At 37.1% G+C, this 18085-nt stretch overlaps 1 protein-coding gene across 5 annotated transcripts in view; it reads right to left on the reverse strand.

The window, feature by feature from the left end:
- Positions 1 to 18085, reverse strand: part of ACSS3 (acyl-CoA synthetase short chain family member 3) — a 70834-nt gene that overhangs the window by 9741 nt on the left and 43008 nt on the right. For 3 of the 5 annotated variants that reach the window (XM_065743225.1, XM_065743226.1, XM_065743229.1), the window contains exons 10-12: positions 7725 to 7820; positions 4889 to 4969; positions 4247 to 4310 (exon numbers count right to left, since the gene is read on the reverse strand). In XM_065743225.1, coding sequence (XP_065599297.1) covers positions 4247 to 4310; positions 4889 to 4969; positions 7725 to 7820 — 241 coding nt within the window. The remainder of the gene's footprint in view (positions 1 to 4246; positions 4311 to 4888; positions 4970 to 7724; positions 7821 to 18085) is intronic. The other 2 variants (XM_065743227.1, XM_065743228.1) reach the window with 1 other exon arrangement.

An 18085-nucleotide genomic window follows, 5' to 3' on the forward strand; every position in this document is an offset into this window, starting at 1 on the left:
ATACTTCAGAATTACTGTACCATGCAACTACAGCATCTCTCCTCTGTGTGAATATGGAACAGAAATTCTTAGCCATTTTTGTGGAGTGGAGAATGGTAAAACTACTTTTTAACTATATAATGCAAAGAACTCTATTGCAGTGGCACAATATTAACTACAGAAACACTAGAGGAAGTGTAACATGTTTACAGGCATCCCTGAAAGGATCTAGAGGGAAATTTACTGGTAGACATTACATTCAGGATAGAATGTGTTTATGGCAAATCTAGTTCTCTTCCTGTTGCGGATGAACATAAAAAAAATACCATTAGTTGCTGGCATTGTCTCACTGGCTATCTCATTAAATAAACATAATGAGTTAACATAATATAATACAAAAGTTTCCCAATGCATGAGAATTTAAATGGTATTTCTCTTCACTAATATTCCCTACAAGCACAGGCAACATTGAAAGTTCTCACTGCTAATCACAACTACACACATAAACATAGACAAACATAATTTTTCAGGTGTGTATTAGTTATAGGCAGGTCCAAACAATGCAAGCACAAACACACTAATTCACACTGGTCTTGCTAAAGGACACAGAGGTCCTTGGTGCTATCATTTTCACTTCAGAAGAAGTTGTAGGTTAACTACCCTTCCTGTTCAAAGACTCTAGCTCAAAAAAAAAAAAAGTTAATCACTTTGTACAAAACCATCTTCATGAGGTACAGCAGTCTTCATTTTCTCCTTTCCTTTCATCACAAATTTTATGACGCTGCATTTGATTACTTTATCCTGGAAGAACTGTGAAGTCAAAATGTTATTGTACTGTCCAGGTAAATTAGCCTCCATTCGTGTTCTTGTCAGTAAAAAAAAATCTTTCCAAAGGGCATACAGATGATGATTATATGGAAATAAATCAGTTAAGTATGAGTAAAGAAGGTAATATACTTGAAGCAGGGAGATGGAGTAATAAGAATGATCTTTCTAAACTATTTGACTCTTGCAAGATAAATTTTTAAGACGTTATTGCAAAAACAGACATTTTAAATACTATACTTATGAGCACTGCAGGCTTCAGGCAGCCCCCAACAGTCCTTACCAGCAGTTACACTGTGCTAAAAATAACCAAGAGCTGCATCATAGCACTTCTGCACAGCTTGTGCTGTAGGCACTGTGTGGTCATACGCCTCTCCAAGAAATACTGAAGAATATTTCTCTGCTCGTGGATGCTATAAGATAAGCAAACACCATGCTTGGTTGCTTTTTTGTTTTTTGTTGTTTTATTTTTCTAAAGCAGTAAACTGTATTTTGCTGCTGAGTATATAAGTGAGGAATAGCCAAAACTAGCCTGAGTCCTCTGCTATCTTCAGGACACATGAGGAGGGACCCTGCGGTGAAAAACAAAACCTGCCACAAACAAGGATCATCCCCACTGTTTTAAGTGCAAGTAGAAGTCTGCTGAAGAAACGAAAAAGGGAAAGGCTCATTTGCAGGACAGCTTTATGAAAATTAGAAAGTTTTTAATGCTAAACAACAATTTAGCTGGGTGCAGCAGTAGATAGAACATGAGATGCAATTAACATCAGCACAGGTTTTATGACTAAACACTGCCAGGAAATTGTCACTTACTGGAACAAAATATTAACATGCTGCATACCATAATAACATAAAAACAACTTCTGTTAAGAGACTGTAGTTTTAAATGTTGCAAGTGATAAAACATCCAGAATTGGCCTCCTAGAGCTTCTCAGCACATCTGCCTTGCTTGTTTTTTTTTGTTTGTTTTTACAGTTAAGTTGAAGAATGAATTTTAGAAGGTCCTACTGCCTTGAAAGAGTGGCAGGAAAAACACTGGAACAGAAAGAAGGATGGCAATAAACCTACTCTAAACTGGTTTTATATTGACTTCTTTTCTCCCTTACTTTTCCTATTATTTCATAATGGTTATTGTAACAAATAAGGATATGGTAAAATAATAGTAACCCTGTACGATTTGTCTTCCTGAAGTAACACAAAGTGTAACAAAAACAAAAAACAAAAACAAAAACCCAAGAAAAGTTTCCTCACTACTTCCCTATTGATTTATGTGGCTGCAGCAAAAATCATACCAAGAAAAGAAAAAAAAAATAAAAACAACCAACACATCAGTGCATAAACACAGTTTTAACCCCTTAGGAAAATATGTTTAAATATGGGGCAATGTTAGGGAAGATAAATCCTGACTTCAGAGTTTGGCAATAGCCCCAACAGGATCTCCTCATGTGGCAATATCCCCTTCAGAGAGGCACATAAATACCAATTACTCAGAAGTGGTATCTACCTGTTTGTAGATGTAATTCAGGTCGTTTGGCAGAGTGCTGCTAAGGATGGAATTCATTCATTTAGCTTTCAGTAGATAAGTTCTATCCCAGCAGACACACATAAGCACATCTGGAAGTTGATTTATTCCATCCTAGTGAAATGCTTGCGGCAGCTTTTTATTTTAAAAGACCTTTCTGTGTCCACTAATTACAAACCTAAGTTTTATGATGGCAATAGTAAAGCACTAAAGAGACAAGAGCTTCAGGAGATAGCCCTTCACTCTGACCTAGATTACTGACACTGCAAAGCACAGTCTATTAAAGGCTTGAGCAATTTAAATTATTCATACACCACAGTGGAATGAATGCACAACCTTACAGGTGTCATAGAAAAATGATGTCTAAATCTACATCTGCTGATTCAGGAAATATTGTTTGTGCACTTAAACATATGTCTGAGTCCTGGTTGCTAGGCCTAATGTGGTCAAAATGAGACATGGCACAGACTTCCACCAGAAAATACATCTGTGTCACGCAGTACAACTGTGATACTACACCTCAGACTCCACAGTAGTCTAGTTGCATTAGATCAGTAATACAGCTGAGCAAACTCCTCAGTGTAGAACTCAGGCTCCCAAGTAAGCACCATGCAGCTAGACAGCCTGTATTTTCAGTGCTGTGCTTCTACAGCATGCTCCAGTGCTTGTAACATACTCACATCTCATCCCCAGCTCACCCAGCCACTGCCTCAACTCTCAGTTAACTTCTCTCCTTAGCCACTTGTCAGATTCAGTACATCTGTCCCACTGTTCTTTGCTTTTGAAAGAACATCAGCTCCCTGAGGTTTAATGCTTACCTTTTCACTTCCTTTCAGTCATATAAGCAAGTACAAAGGATGAATTCCCACTACTCTCTCTAATTTTACCAGAACAGAAGCTGATTAATGCATTCCTCCCAGGACCTGTATTTGCTGGCAATTAATTTCAGAAGTTAAGTATTTTCTGGGAGCGAAAACAGAGAAGGCCAGAGCAAACATGTTAACCACAATGTAGGTATCTGGTTGAGGAAAATCCCATTTGCTTAAACACACGCGAAACACTGAGATACACAGCTGGTATACATGCTGTGTGGGGAGCAGTAACCTAATGAGCCTTAGAGATGCACATAAAGGTTCTACATACAGAAAGTTTGGAAGGTAAGGGAAATGTAATTGATGTTCACAGCATTATCTGAACAGAAGTTCCCACGTCTAAGAAAAAGGTCCCACAAAAGTTGAACTTCAAAAAAGTAAAGCTTATGGAACTCCATCTGACAAGGCTCTGGTCAACTGCACTAAAAATCCCTAGCTGACGTCTATAATGGTTTGTTGATTTGTTTTTTGGTTTTTTTTTTCACCTTGTTTTTTTGCTGGAATTTTTTCCTGTACATATTATGTCCAAATGCTGCCACAGTGGAACTGTCTTTTCCTTGCAAAGTGCTCTCAAAGACATCTTGCTGTTTTTACAGAGACCAGCCTTCTCTCTTTAAGAACATACATCGCTGGGGATTAGAACCCAGTGAAAGAGCAGGTAGTATCACACCAGTACACCAAAGCATGTGAATCTCAACTGCTCTATTATTTCCCTGAACTGAAAGATAAAGTGTAGGGAATAATTTAATTTTGTGCTCACCACAACAATGCTTAATCCCGTGCCAAGCATGGCAATCAAGACAATGGTTAGGTTTGATGTAACTTAAGGAATACAAAATAAAACCCCACAAACCACACTCATTCACCTACATAATTTCATCTGCAGGTTCTCAAGATTAGCTCTACAACATCCTATCAGCTTGCAATTAACATTAGAGACAGACTTCAACTCTTAAAACTTCATTTACTGTTGAATATATGAATTTTTGGTTAAAAGACAGCCATCCCACCTAGGAAGATTCTCTTAACTGTAAGATACTTTGCTTACTTTACCACAATATTTCCTAAAGTCTTCGGCTTCACTGGTTCCTTATTTTCATCCAGAATCATCACTGTAAAAAAGTAATATGGGAAGACAACTCCTGTTAAGTTAGGTGGAGGAAAGAGATTTTCGTTATGTAAATCAACTTATGTTACACTTGAGAACAATAATACACCAAGCAATAAAAGGTATTAAGTAATTTAGGAGTACAATACTAGATTACCTCATGACATTCAGCTTGAAGTACAAGAAGCATTAAATAATACTTGTGCTCTGGGAGTAGACACAGAACAAAGTCAAAAAGGGAAAAATACAGAACGGAAAGTAAAAGGCACCTTCATACCAAAAAATCTAAACTTGCATATAATGAAGGATCCTTCAGACACACAAAAAATATGGGAAAAAAGTGTTCAGATAAGACAAGTAAAAAATAACAACTAAGATTACTGGAGGCTCATCTAGCTAATGTGAGAAGGGTTATCAGCAGTAAATAAAAGTGCCTGGTTTTCAGAGGCTCTCAGGAGACTCTGTAAGATGCTCCCCTACCAACAAGAGTTACTCCAGTCTAGCACAAAGACATAAAGAACTTTGTGAATAGCTCAAAGCCGCGCAGCAGGGTAACACTAGAGAACACGAGAAAATCCAGACCTTGGAACAGAAGACTTTTCCCTGGATGACACTTCACATCATGTCTTGATATGGAGTATGTAGTTTTCTGAGGAAAAACACCTGAAATAGCCTCCTCAGTGCAGTCATCGGGGACAATCCATCACAACCACCCATTCTATCTAAAGGCATAGGCATAAGGAAGGAATGGTAGATTGGCTATGGTGTTTCTCGACTAGAGTATTAACTTCGCCTAGATGAGTGGAATTAAAGTGAAATGACTAACTCATGGAAAAAACAGAGAGGAATGGATTTGACAGATCAGGCTGACATGGACTTAAAGAACACTTTTTGAAGTCTGCCCAAGCAAATAAAGCTATGTTCAGTTTCATAAATCAAATTAATACAAATAATCTTACAGCCTGTATTAAGAAGTTAAAGAGCAAATGAGGAAAAGAGGATGACAGACTTCTGCCTAAAAACCTGCTGAGAGTTTTATGAGTTATGTCATATCTTATCTGTCAGTCCAAAGAAAGCCAAATATCTGTAATTGTTCTATTTTTGGCTGAAGCCACTCCTTCAGAGAGAATGGTAGTTTTTAAGTAACTGAAGGGCTCACTGAAAGCAAGAACTCAGTATACAGACCAAGGCAAGTCAGTCACACCAGTTCTACAACTCAGTGAGCTGGAAGGAGTAACAAGAGTAGGAGATCGAAAGAACGAATGGAAATGTAAAAAACACTTCAATGAAAAACAGTAGACTAAAATGAAATAAAATTCAATTTAAATCTTTAAGATTCTTTTCTTTCTTACATCTCTTCAGATGCCATGAGAACATTAAAATGTTACAGTAGGGGAATTTAGACACAAAATACAGTTATACACTCTCCTTTATCTTGCAGTGCTCCCCCCCAGCTTATTTTCCTATTTTCATTATTCAAAGTAAAATGTTAACAGGTTATTTTATCAGGGTAGGAATTCTAGCATTTATTCCCCTTATTGCAAACAATGCATTTCAATGTATTAAAATTTGAAAAATGTGAAAGTAGACCAAAGAGAAAGTACAACTCAATGTCAGATTTAAGGCAACAGAGCTAGAAATTATTATTGTTCCTTGATTCACATTTAAATGCCATTTGCATTATTACGCTTAGAAAACATAAATATAAATGCTGCTTTGAAAGAATTTGGCTGTATTTCAAAAGAAAAGTAGATTTGTAACTTTTTGCATATGCCATAGCATAAATAAAATGTTAGTAATGTCCAAAAAAATCACTACCAGTTACACATATATCCTAAGAATATAAAATCTTTCTTCTAAATGGCATAAGGAACTCTACCCTCTGACACAGTAACAGCAGCCAAAACAACATCAGAACAGACACTGGTGACAGCTGTCAGTACACAGTAATTTCAAGATCTGCTGTTTCACGAATGGCTGCATTACTGAGCATAACTGGCTGCAGACCAATGACTGAAAATGGTACAGTTCTATCCAAAATCTTCAGTGGATTTTAAACTTTTGATTTTTTTCCCCATTTATTGCATACTTCCTCTGTCCTCTGTGTAAAGGAATTCCTTATTTACATTTGATGACACATTTCAAAAAAATACACAAAACATTTTTATATTCTTGCTCCACATACATTTGGCATGACATTTTTTCTAGCATATGTAATGCAATTACATTCTTTCACTCTTCCCTATTTATTGCAACTCTAGACCTACATTTATGGCTTTGTTTTAATGCTGTTTTTAACCTACTGTTTGTCTTCATCCAAAACACAGATCTGCTGAAAGGGGTTATTTTCTTAAATGCTCATTTCAATTTGTATCTATTAGAATGAAAAGGAGCACAGCTTTCTCTGCTCAAGGACATGAGAATCTTTTGGGAAGACAGTTTGATCTTTAAGAAATGTAATTACTTCTTGGACTTCAAGGAGCTATTGAAATCTCTGTTAACATCAGAATTCCCAAGTTTGAAAGTATTTTTGCATTCTTAATCCTGTAACTGCAATCTCTACATACAAATACCTTCCAGATAGCTCCACACTCCCTTTTAATGTTTGCTCATAGCCTACTATTTCTCCCAGCTGGAAATAAATATGCTCTACAACTGCTAGAAGATAATGTGCTTAGCATCCCTCAAAAATGAGTTGACACACCTACACAAATAGGCAGTATACTAGCTTTGATTTAAAAAGGAGAAAAAAAATAAAAGGGGTTAAACTATAAAATTTGAGTTTTCTAACAGAAATTTTACAAATTGCTTGTCAGTTCACTAGTGATACGTCTGTAGAAGACACTGAACTTACACTAAGAATTCTCTTCATACACTTCAAGATAATTCTCATACAAAATTGTTCATCAAAATAATAAATGAGTCTGAGACAATTATTTGATGAACATCTCCCAAAACAAAACTATTTAGGCTCTGAAAATTGATAACATAGATGTGAGAGAACCCTCAGAGTACAAGTTAAAGCAATTGTTTATCTACTTATTTCCTCTTCTGCTGATAGTTATTGCTAGTATTTTTCTTCCCAACGTGCCAATACATTTTACTGCTGCTTCTCATTTAATTTGTGCAATTGTAGACAAAGCACAGTATTATTTTCCTATCTCTGATATATCTAATTTAGAAATATTTGCTATCCCTTTTGTATAATAAAGGTGCAAGTAGTTGATCAATGATTTTGAGAATTAATCTGAACTTCTATGTACAGTCACATTTCATAAGACAAAAAAAACCAGAGCTCCTTGTTACAGGAAGGAGGAAAGCCTATTAGCAAGAACATAATATGCTTTCCCTATGAAGTCTGAAAACTAATATGCACAAAAGCAATATTGCTTTCTAGCAGTACTTAGTACAGCCTTACCATTGTATCCTGGCACTGGTTTTCCTGCCTGTCCAGGTGGAGGCATTGTAGAGTTCCCCAAGCCAACACAAGATGCAGTTATTGGAGAACCAGATTCTGTTAAAGGAAAATATGTCAGCTAAGATTGCTCTTACTATCATTTAGTATCTATTGCTTCTAAGTTTTGCTTCCAGTTCAGCACATAACAATTAAAAAAAAATAGAATAAAATTCAAACGCCAGACAAGCAACAGGAGAGTTCAGAAGATTTGTATGTGTTATATGACAAATAAGTACAGAAATTTGCATTCTTCACGTGGGAAGCTTATCCATGACACAGTAGACAATCCAAAATGAAAACCTTCTGCAAGACACCTGTGGCTTATTCCGCTATGGCCACACCACATCAGCAGGAAACTGCCTACAGCAAAGCCATGATAAACACTTTGCATGGTAGATGCATTTCAGTGGTTATTTCACAAATCAATGTTCAGTTCAAGAAAAAACATCAGCCAATTATTGGTGGATTATCTTATCACCAAAAGCATTATTAAAATATCAGTTGTTCTACTGAGGTATTGAAAAATTCTACCAATTCTGAGGTCTGGAAGGTTAATAAATGCAGAATATCCAAGACAATACTGGTCAAGATGATCATAGAAAGGGTAGCCCCTCGCAAAAATTTACTGTAAATAATGCAGGTAAGTCGGGAATCTCTCTTTTATAATCTTGGACTTCTCCCTAGTATTTCTTGGTGAGAACTACTTCAAGTAATGAAAAGGCTCAAAAAGAAATAAGGTAATCAGACCAACATTTCATACGCTGCCAAAATAAACCTGAAAGGAATACTCTAAGGAATGAGAAAAAAAACTGCTGCAAGACTTTGTGATCATAGTCCTGCTGTTTTCTACTGCTGCAACCTAAAAACATCAAAGTTTCACTATCCACAACATTACAGGTTTTGTTTGTGCTTGTTGGTTTTGTTGGTTTTTTTTTTGACAGAAGACAAATTTCTCCCACTTTTTGAACCTTTGAAAGATATTCATTCCTCTAACTGCAGACAAATAATCTAAGCATTTGTACTATGTACCTCGGCCCCCTGAGAGGAGCCCACAGAAGGCAAGTAGGTCTGCAATCCCTGCCACAGTGCTAACACAAAACCTTTTTCACACAGCATGACTATCCCCTGGAATGCCTACACCTCCCTAATTATCCTCACAGTTAGGCAGCTACAAAGTCCTCCCTTCTCATTTGCTTTTTTTTTTTACCCTTAAGAAAGCTCAATTTCACACAATGCTGTAATACTAGAAGAGTTATTATATAAAGAGGAATAAAGAGCAATTAAGTCATTCAGTAGAATCTAAGTATAAAAAAAAGACCAGCTGTTATCCTTCCCTTCCTTGTAAGAAAAAGAGAGAAATTTCTTTTAAGTGTTTCTGTAACTCTGAGCTGTAGGAAAAAATAAAAACAGAAGTGTCTAGGTGGCTGTAAATATTACCAGGAATACAGCATGGCATGAGTACTATAGAAAAGTAGTATTACAATTCTGAAGAAGTCCCAGCTCTCAGGTCAGTTGACCTGGAATTCATAGTCCACATCAAGCTCAAGCTTTGGCACAACTGAGCAGGTTTGTGTTGATCTCTGTATTTATCCTTGATCAGCACAGCCAAAGATATTTCCAGTTCTCTTGCATTAGAGGTCACTATAGTTGTTTTTGCTGTGAATTTTCTCAGCTTCCACTATTTTCCTCTACCACCTCAGAAGTTGTTAAGTACTATTCACTGCCATAAGAACAAGAACAAAGCTGCCACAAGTTTCTGTAATTTTAAGTTAGGTGTTAGCAGGTAGCTGAAAATCCACGTTAACATTGCATGGTTAAAATAGGGCCTAACTCCAACTGTGGGACAACCCTCAATGTCAATACAGGTAGGCAAAAAAGCTTACTTGGGTTGTTTCACATCTCTACTGCTCCATTTTTCTACACAATGCACATTTCCCATGCAAGCACCGATCCTATTTTCTTCCAAAAAGCTGCAATTACAGAGGTGACACATCAGCAAGATCCAAAGTAGACAGTCAATGATCATACTGCAGAGAAACCCACAATTTTTTCAGCAGTTTCAGAGCTCTATTTTCTGCTCAATATGAGTAAGCTGTTGACCTCAACTTTTCCTCCTTTCCTGAGAAAAGAATGAAGAACAGTATATTCCTCAGTGAACTGGAAAAGACAGTAAAGGAGCCAGTTTATTTTTTGACAGCACTAGGCGCAAAAGGACTCCTAAGTGTTATTCTTTACATATTTTATGTCAGGAACTAAAAACCACACTGTAACAGATCAGCAGAGAAAGACATTCTATAACCAAAGCACAGTAATGAGATTCACTGCTGAGTGAGAAGGATCAGTGTACTCTGGTGCACCAGTAAGATTTAGCACAGCTCAGGAATTGACAAACACATCTAACCACAGAGCTCTCAATCAGAAAACTCTAGGAAGAAAGGCACAATTTCAAACTGTCAGATTTCTAAAAATTAGTTTGGCTTTGCTTGGCTCTTCCATACACTGCTAATGAAAATTACGTGAACTAGAATGAAAAACAAGTCATACTACTTTGTCTGTGCTTCTGCTATTTGGAAGACAGTGAATAGGACTGCATACGAGTCCATTTACTGTTGATGCTTGCTTACAAGTTCAAAAAGACCTATTAAGAAGGTTTTAAACTGTTGCTATGTACTCCATTTTCTCCTCAATTACCAGTGGATATACATAATTTTCATATTTAGTACTGCTATATGCTGTGCATTCAATTCCCACGGCTGAATTAAGACTTCCTATATACAAGAAAAAAAAAAGTTTGTTGGTGCTTAGACTAGATATTAATTAAGAGAAGACATGCCAGAAGTATTCACTCTTTGTGTTAGGCTAACAGTTTCTGAATGCTAAAAATTCTCTTAGAAAGTAGAAGCACCAAGAAATACTTTCAAAGCATAGCATGAATCTTTGTGCTCAACATTTCTTGGGAAATCAAAATCTATCATTCAAATAGGATACTGGATTGAAATATCAATTTCCCAAGCCTATCAGAAAACTGCAACTGCTTTCCAGGAGAGCATTCTCATCAAGGAAAAAAGAGCCTGACTTGAAAGCAGAACTGAATTGAACATCCTGCTGAAAAAAATCCAACGTTGTTCAGGAGAAAACAGAAAAATAACTACTGATGAGGAATCTTCGTTATCAGACACATGTAATACAAGTATTGTGTGGGTTTCTTAATATTTCCAATAAGCAAAGCTGCTTAGAGTCTTCAGTTTGAATTTAAATTAGGGTTCTCTACAATTAAAGTCAGGGTCAACACACAGGTCACAAGACATAGATCAGAAAGCAAAATTCATCAGTAGGGTGAAAAAGAAGGAAAAAGAAGGATAACACTTGTCAAAAGGGCATTATACTCTACCCATCTCTTATACCAGGTTTCTAAATAGGCAGATACCTATTACTTGACTCTCACTTGTTTATACTTGCAGATTCTCTGAAATAAACGTGAAATGTCTTGACAGATTTCTAGTGCTGAAGTCTTTAAGGACTTGGATATTTCCAACGTTACAAATACAACAGCAGATCTGTCCTCCTATCAGCACACGTTTAAGGAGCAAACCTACTCCCTACGCAAGCAAGTCAGCAATCCTCTGGCTGGGGGAAGGCTTTTCAGAACAACTGAACCATAAAACCAATTTCCTTTTTGCATAACACCTTATAATGTGACGATGAAACAGCTATTTAGAAGAGCAATGTTTCACAACTAGTGTGTAACTACATTCAACATCTGCTTTGAGTTATAATGGAGGGAATGTATCTACCTCTGAGAATAATGAAAAGCACTTGGCTGAGATTCACAAGACAGAATCACTGAGAGATTGCCTTAAAATTGTAGTTGTTAAAGTGTCCCAAGTCCCTCATTACATTTTTATTTTCCACATAGGGGCTGATCTAAAGAAACTCGCTCTCAAATTTCCAAGAGGTGACTCTTCATTTTATCCTACTCCACATGTACATAAAGGACATTATTTTAAAGAGATTTCAATATTACTGAGTTATATTGGACAGCTAACGGATAGTCTGATAAAGACATTAGACTAAGTGCCACAGATGCAAAAACAAAGAGTGCTTTTGCTTACAAGTACCAAGGGAAGTCTGTATGGGTACACCTGACTTCTTGCATAAGAATGGTTCTATCTTCCCCGTGCCTGCCTTGAAGAAATCAAGCTCTGCCAAGTGATGCAGACCTACAGCTAATAAGTTCTGTGCCCAAAATTTTCTTACTAATTTGCAGTGCACATTCAAGTTTAATCAAAATAGTGTTTCAAAATAACTCAGTTTTCAAGATGAAAAACATAATGTATCAGCAGCATGAGTTGCACACGACAATTCCTAAGCCATGTCTCATGCTCCCGAATACACTATAATGTCACACTGCCGAAATATTTTATTTTCTTAAGTTCATCCTTCCAGAGAAAATACTCTGTGTTCTGACATTAATATTTGAGTTTGAGCCACACTAAGTGACTCACGTGAGGCTACCTGTTTTTGGCTTGTTAGGATGCAAGAGGGAGCTGGCAAAGGTGAGGAGCTCTTATGGAGCAGGAAGCCAAATTAAAAGGAGCAACCATCATATATTAACACATCAACAAATGCAATAAATGTAATGAACTAAATTCTTACTGTGGCAGTGCTGTTTTAAGCTGTTTCAGCCATTCTCTTGGTACATTTGTCATTTTGGTTTAGAGGAATTAAGGGAATTATGACAGCTGAAGACTACACAGATAAAAATGGAGATAAAGGTCTGTGGAAGGGAGAAAGTTTAGGCAGTACTCCTAAACAAATCTATCCAACACAGCAAGAAGGCAGCTCTGAAAGCTCCCTGCACATGCTCCATGCACACACTGGTCATTTTAGTTATGCCAGAAAGGATGGAATTAAGAATTCATTCCTTTAATGCTGGAAAGGAATATGATTCAAGGGACAGACCATCAAGTATCCATACATACCTCAGGTTCTTCATCCTTCAGCATCCAATTGTGCAAAAGTATCAGTATCCCAGGCAACTCTTCATCAGGAAAACCCAAACCAGTTTCCACGTCTCCAACTCACTAGCACTAAGTGGCTTCACTCGTAATTAAGCACTGTTAAGTCATAATAGATTCTAGATAGCCATGCTGCAGGGCTTGTAGGCCAAACATCACTTCTATCTTATGTTTAATGCTCTTGGAAGAGAATTTCAGATACTTTTTGTACAGTACAGCTGAGTCCTTGCTGAAGGGACTCAAAGATATCAACTGTCAAGAAGTTTTCTTCATTTTTTTTTTCCCTAGAAGAGATACATTCTCTTCAAAGCTTCAGGTCATGCATAAGACATATTAATGTACATACATACCAAGGTTTCTGGTCATTCAACTACAAATACTCTAATCCTAATTAGTCACCATCATCAAAACAAGCAGATGACACCTGGCTACACTTATTCCAGAACAATATATGGTGAAGCTGACAGGTTGGAAGATGCCAATGAAGTGTGATAAGATGCCAGGCTGTCAGCTGTAAGACTACCAAAGAAGTACACAGTACAGATGTATCCATATCATCAGTGCACACTGATACGCAATGATTTTTATCACCTTCTAATGGTAAAAACCAGAGAAAATTACTTTTCCAGATTTCTGATAATCATGAAATTCTAGATTCATTTTACCTACTCCCTCTTCATTTTGTATAGCCCTATAATCAAATGAAAGAAAATTCAAAAACAGAGCTTGTATTTATAGAAATCCTAATCTTCTTTCCCAACTTAACAGGGTACTGTAGCAAACTATAACAGAGAAATGAGAGAAGTCTTAAGAGAACAATGACTGAAAAATCTGGACATTGTAAATTCTTAAGGATTCCTCAATTCAGTTTTGTCAAGTGTCAGAAATAAAGCATGAACTTAAATTCTGTTCACACCATTATCCACAACAAAGTTAGGCTAAAGACAGTGATCTGTCATCTCAAACTGTGAAATGCTTTGCTGACTGCTACTGAAGCTTCAAAACTCAGTTGTGCATCACTTTGCATTTAATTTCAACCTGCATTTTGACGGATGCATAAGATAAGCTCCTGAAATGTGATAGCAATTATGATTTATTTTTCCTCCATCTGTCTGTATTCTTTACTTATGCCTTGTGAATTAAATGCACACAAAATCAACACAATGCAGAACATCAAAATACAGTGAGTAGTAGGGGTCTATCCTAAAATCAAAACCCACAAGAAATACTTTGTTTTAGGTGAGGTACACAAGCTGAGCGATTTGTAACAAAGATTTCTAAAGTTGTCCTTATTTCATAAGAAGCTCTACAAAGTCTTACAAAAATATGTAAAGGTAAGGTGAAGTACATAGGCAGTAAAACAACTGGAAAGAAAAGGTCATCTAAGACTTTCTTGCTCCAACTTCAGAGACACAGCCATACCTAAAGCACAGTCTTTCCAACAGTTGCCAGGCATTGTGATTAGGTTCATGTGGCCGATCAGAACAATCTGTTACCTTGTGGTGGGATGGTTGCAAAACATGTTTGATTATCTCACTATTATTTTACAAAACAGAGCGTAACACTTCTGTAAGATAACTGCAAGCCTTGCAGAAAAACAACTGTGCTATTCACCTCATCCAAGTAAAATTAAGTCCAATCTTTCCCACTGTGTTAATTTCTATGTAGAACCCTAAAAACTCTGCTTAATTTTCACTTTCTCTACTCAGTAACTGTCTTGTATAAAATACCAGAAAACTTCATGGAAAAAAAACACACAAATAAGAAATGAACCTGTTTCTAGAATGGTAACTAAGGAAAACAAGAAGACTTGTTAATTAAGCAGATAGTCCAGTACAAATTTGCACAATAAAACCAATGCCTAGTACAAAAATTTGCATTTTTTTCTTGTTACAGCCATTTGCTGTTCATTATTAATTGCCAATTTAAGTTTCCATTATATTTTATATTCTTTATTGTATAGTAACATCAAGGATGCTTAATCAACAGCAGAGACATACTCTACCGACACTATAGAAAAAGAGTTTACTCCCTGAAAGGCAGCACACACAAAAGAGAAAAGAGGCAACAATGTGACAGCCACATTCATTTTAATTATCCAAAACAGGAAGAAGGATGACTTTGCATTTAAAATGCACAACTGGGCAACCAATTGCAGAGCTGACTTGAGCTGATATAAATACACATCAGTGCAGATCACTGTTACCATTCTGCATCTTGGCTGTACTTTCCCATCTTTCTTTTTTCCAGCACAAACACTCCCATGCTTTTATACAGAACTGGATGACCTGATGGCTGACCAGGTTAGTTCCTGCCTGAAACTGCTCTCTGTGCAGACACACATGTGTTAGGACTGGTCTAAAAGAAACTATGCAAATACATTGCCAGAGATAAGCTTCCCCTTTCACTTTGCACTTACCATTCATTATACCACACACAGAGCTATACAGAGCCATGCTATTTCTTTCAGTATGTTCAGTTTAAATCAGGAATAGGATCGTAACTACTGTCTCCCCCACAATCCACATTTAGTCTAATCTTTAACTCAAGATATCACTTCACATTTTGAATGTCAAATGCAACACAGGTACACGTTTAAGTGCTTTCACTAAGTGAGCCATTTTTCTGGAGCAGAGCTTTATCAACAATTAGCTTTCCCAAAGTTCACGTAGGTGGTTATCTTTTTGGTTTCACTTCACATCCAATTGCAACCTGCAGCTGTGCTGATGTCCCACCTCACTGGGACACAATTCCCAACCTTTGTAAGTGAATATAATATTATATTCCATGTTGCACTAATTAAAATATATTTTTAAATGAACAAGCAGGCATTCCCGTACTAGGAGACACATAACCGTGCTGAGAATGACAGCTTTAACGCTTGTTTCCCCAATCCAGGAATTATCACATCAGTATTAACTGTGGAGCCATCATAACACCCATACAACAGCAGCTGTGTGCAGTGAGCCAGAAGCAGAGTACTTCCCTCGTTTCTTGCAAATGTACAGAAGCAGAGGAAAACTAAAGCCTTTTTTAAATCTGAAGCCTGTTTCTCAGAAACATTCCATTTTGTTTATGATTTTTTTCCAAAGCACCTGTGCTTCCATGCTTATTTTTAGAATTTCAAATCAGATAAGAAACAAGCAAATTTTCCAGTATTTTCTAAATGCCTCAAAGCACTTGTAGGCATAATGCATCTGTTACCATGAATATATATTACACTTGTGAAGGCCAAATATTTCTTGTATGGCAATTCCATTGTTACGTTCAATCCATTCATTTAAATACAAAATCTACCCTCCAAAACAGTAAAACTCCCTGGAGGCTTCCTTTCACAATTCTATCCAAATACAGAACACATTTATGAACCGCACTGTGCAGGGTATTGTACACACATACAAGTCCTCTAAAGATTTCAAAGCACATGCAAACAACATCTCTGGAACAGTTAGCTATGTATACTAATTAGCTAAAATGTTGGTTGGATTGTGAACATTATTAAATCATCCAAAGGAGGAAATAACTTTAGTTTATCAAGAACTGACAGGCTAGTTACAAAGCACCAGAAATTTATGCATTCATTCTGTAAACATACCAGGCTCCTTTGCCTCAAAACAGTAATTTGTAATGTACATTTTATAATTTGCTGATAGCAAAATGACAGGGTTTTTGGTCTTGTTTTGAAGATGTCAGATAGCATATCTAAAAATGTCAGGAAATGCAATGAAATATAATATACTTTCAGATCCAGAATGAATCTCAGATTTTTATTTTCTTTTTAATGTAATATTGTAACTGATAACATGATGAAATACTAAGAGATGCATGGAGATTACAGAAAGTAATTACACATCTCAGTGCTAACCATTTCCTGTTTAATCATTTTGGGAAATCTTAATATATTGTATGCATGATAATACTGCCAAGATGGAGAAGTCAGATAAAATCACCACTGTGAAATCCCAAGCTATTTTTCCTATATCAGGGTTTAACATCTTAGAAACTCCTCTCCCTGCCTTCGCCCAGCAGCCTTGAATCTCACAAAATGCACAGGATTCATGCAGCTTATTTCTAGCATTCCACAGTTCTCAAATTATCAGAAAAGAAAAAATCATCTATTTTACACTAATGAGGGCTTTATTCTCCGAGCAACAAAAAAAAGCAGTTGCCATGCAACAAGAACGATCAGCAACCTATAACATCTTCACTCACATGCAAACTGGAGGTGCTGTCACAGCTGGTCGCTTTCAGGCACTTGAGACTGCACTACTCTCACTTAACATATTATCTTCTAAGGGTGTCCTCACTTCTTCATCAATGCACGCTAAACACTGTTCATGGATGAGCTCTGTAATCTAAGACTGCTTTACAGTTCTATTTTCAATCATCCCAACCGTATAAATAAAATTTTAGGAAGGAGAAAAACATGTTTAACTCTTCATACATATTAATGAACATCCCCTGGCCGCATGTGGAAAGACAACTTGAAGTGATTAATAAACACTGAGAAAATGATGAAAAATGGGAACAGAAAAGCTTAATACGTACTTTCTAGTTATTCTTAATTAGAAAGTGCCGCCAGTGAATGTAAGACATAAAGCTGAAATTGTAGATCAGATGGCACACCTGATATGGAATCCCTATCAATGAAGAAGAGATGTTGACCAGTGGGAAGAGAATAGCCAGGAGGAAGAGAGAGACTTCCCAGCAACTTAAAAAGACAAGTGGGGCATGGTCATGTTTTTCTAATAGAAGGATATCACCTGGGAAACTACAGGCCTGTCAGTCTCACCTCCATCCCTGGAAAGGTGATGGAACAGCTTGCTCTAGATGCCATCTCCAAGCAATTGGAAGAAAATGTCATTAGGAATAGTTAGCATGGATTCACCAAGAGAAAACTGTGCTCCACCAAACTCATAGCCTTCCATGATGGCATGACCAGGGGGGTGGATGAGCAGAGAGTAGTGGCTGTCGTCTACCTTGATTCCAGCAACATTTCTGATACTGTCTCCCATGACATCCTGACAACAAAGCTGAGAAAGCATGGGACAGATGGGTGGATGGTGAGGTGGGATGAGAACTGGATGACTATCAGAGCTCAGAGGGCAGAGCTTAGCAGTGTAGAGTGTGGTTAGAGGCCTGTGACTAGCTGTGTTCCCCAAGGCTGGTGCTGGGTCCAGTGTTGTTCAATAAACTTGAGCATAAGAAGCTCCACACCAATATGTGAAGGAACCTCTTCACAGTAGGGGTGTCGGAGCACTGGCACAGGCTGCACAGATTGGTGGTGGAGTCTCCTATGGAGAC

This window comes from Cyrtonyx montezumae, unplaced genomic scaffold, assembly GCF_038088225.1.
Source record: "Cyrtonyx montezumae isolate F1298 unplaced genomic scaffold, pur_monq_1.0 scaffold_3, whole genome shotgun sequence".
Taxonomy (NCBI): domain Eukaryota; kingdom Metazoa; phylum Chordata; class Aves; order Galliformes; family Odontophoridae; genus Cyrtonyx; species Cyrtonyx montezumae.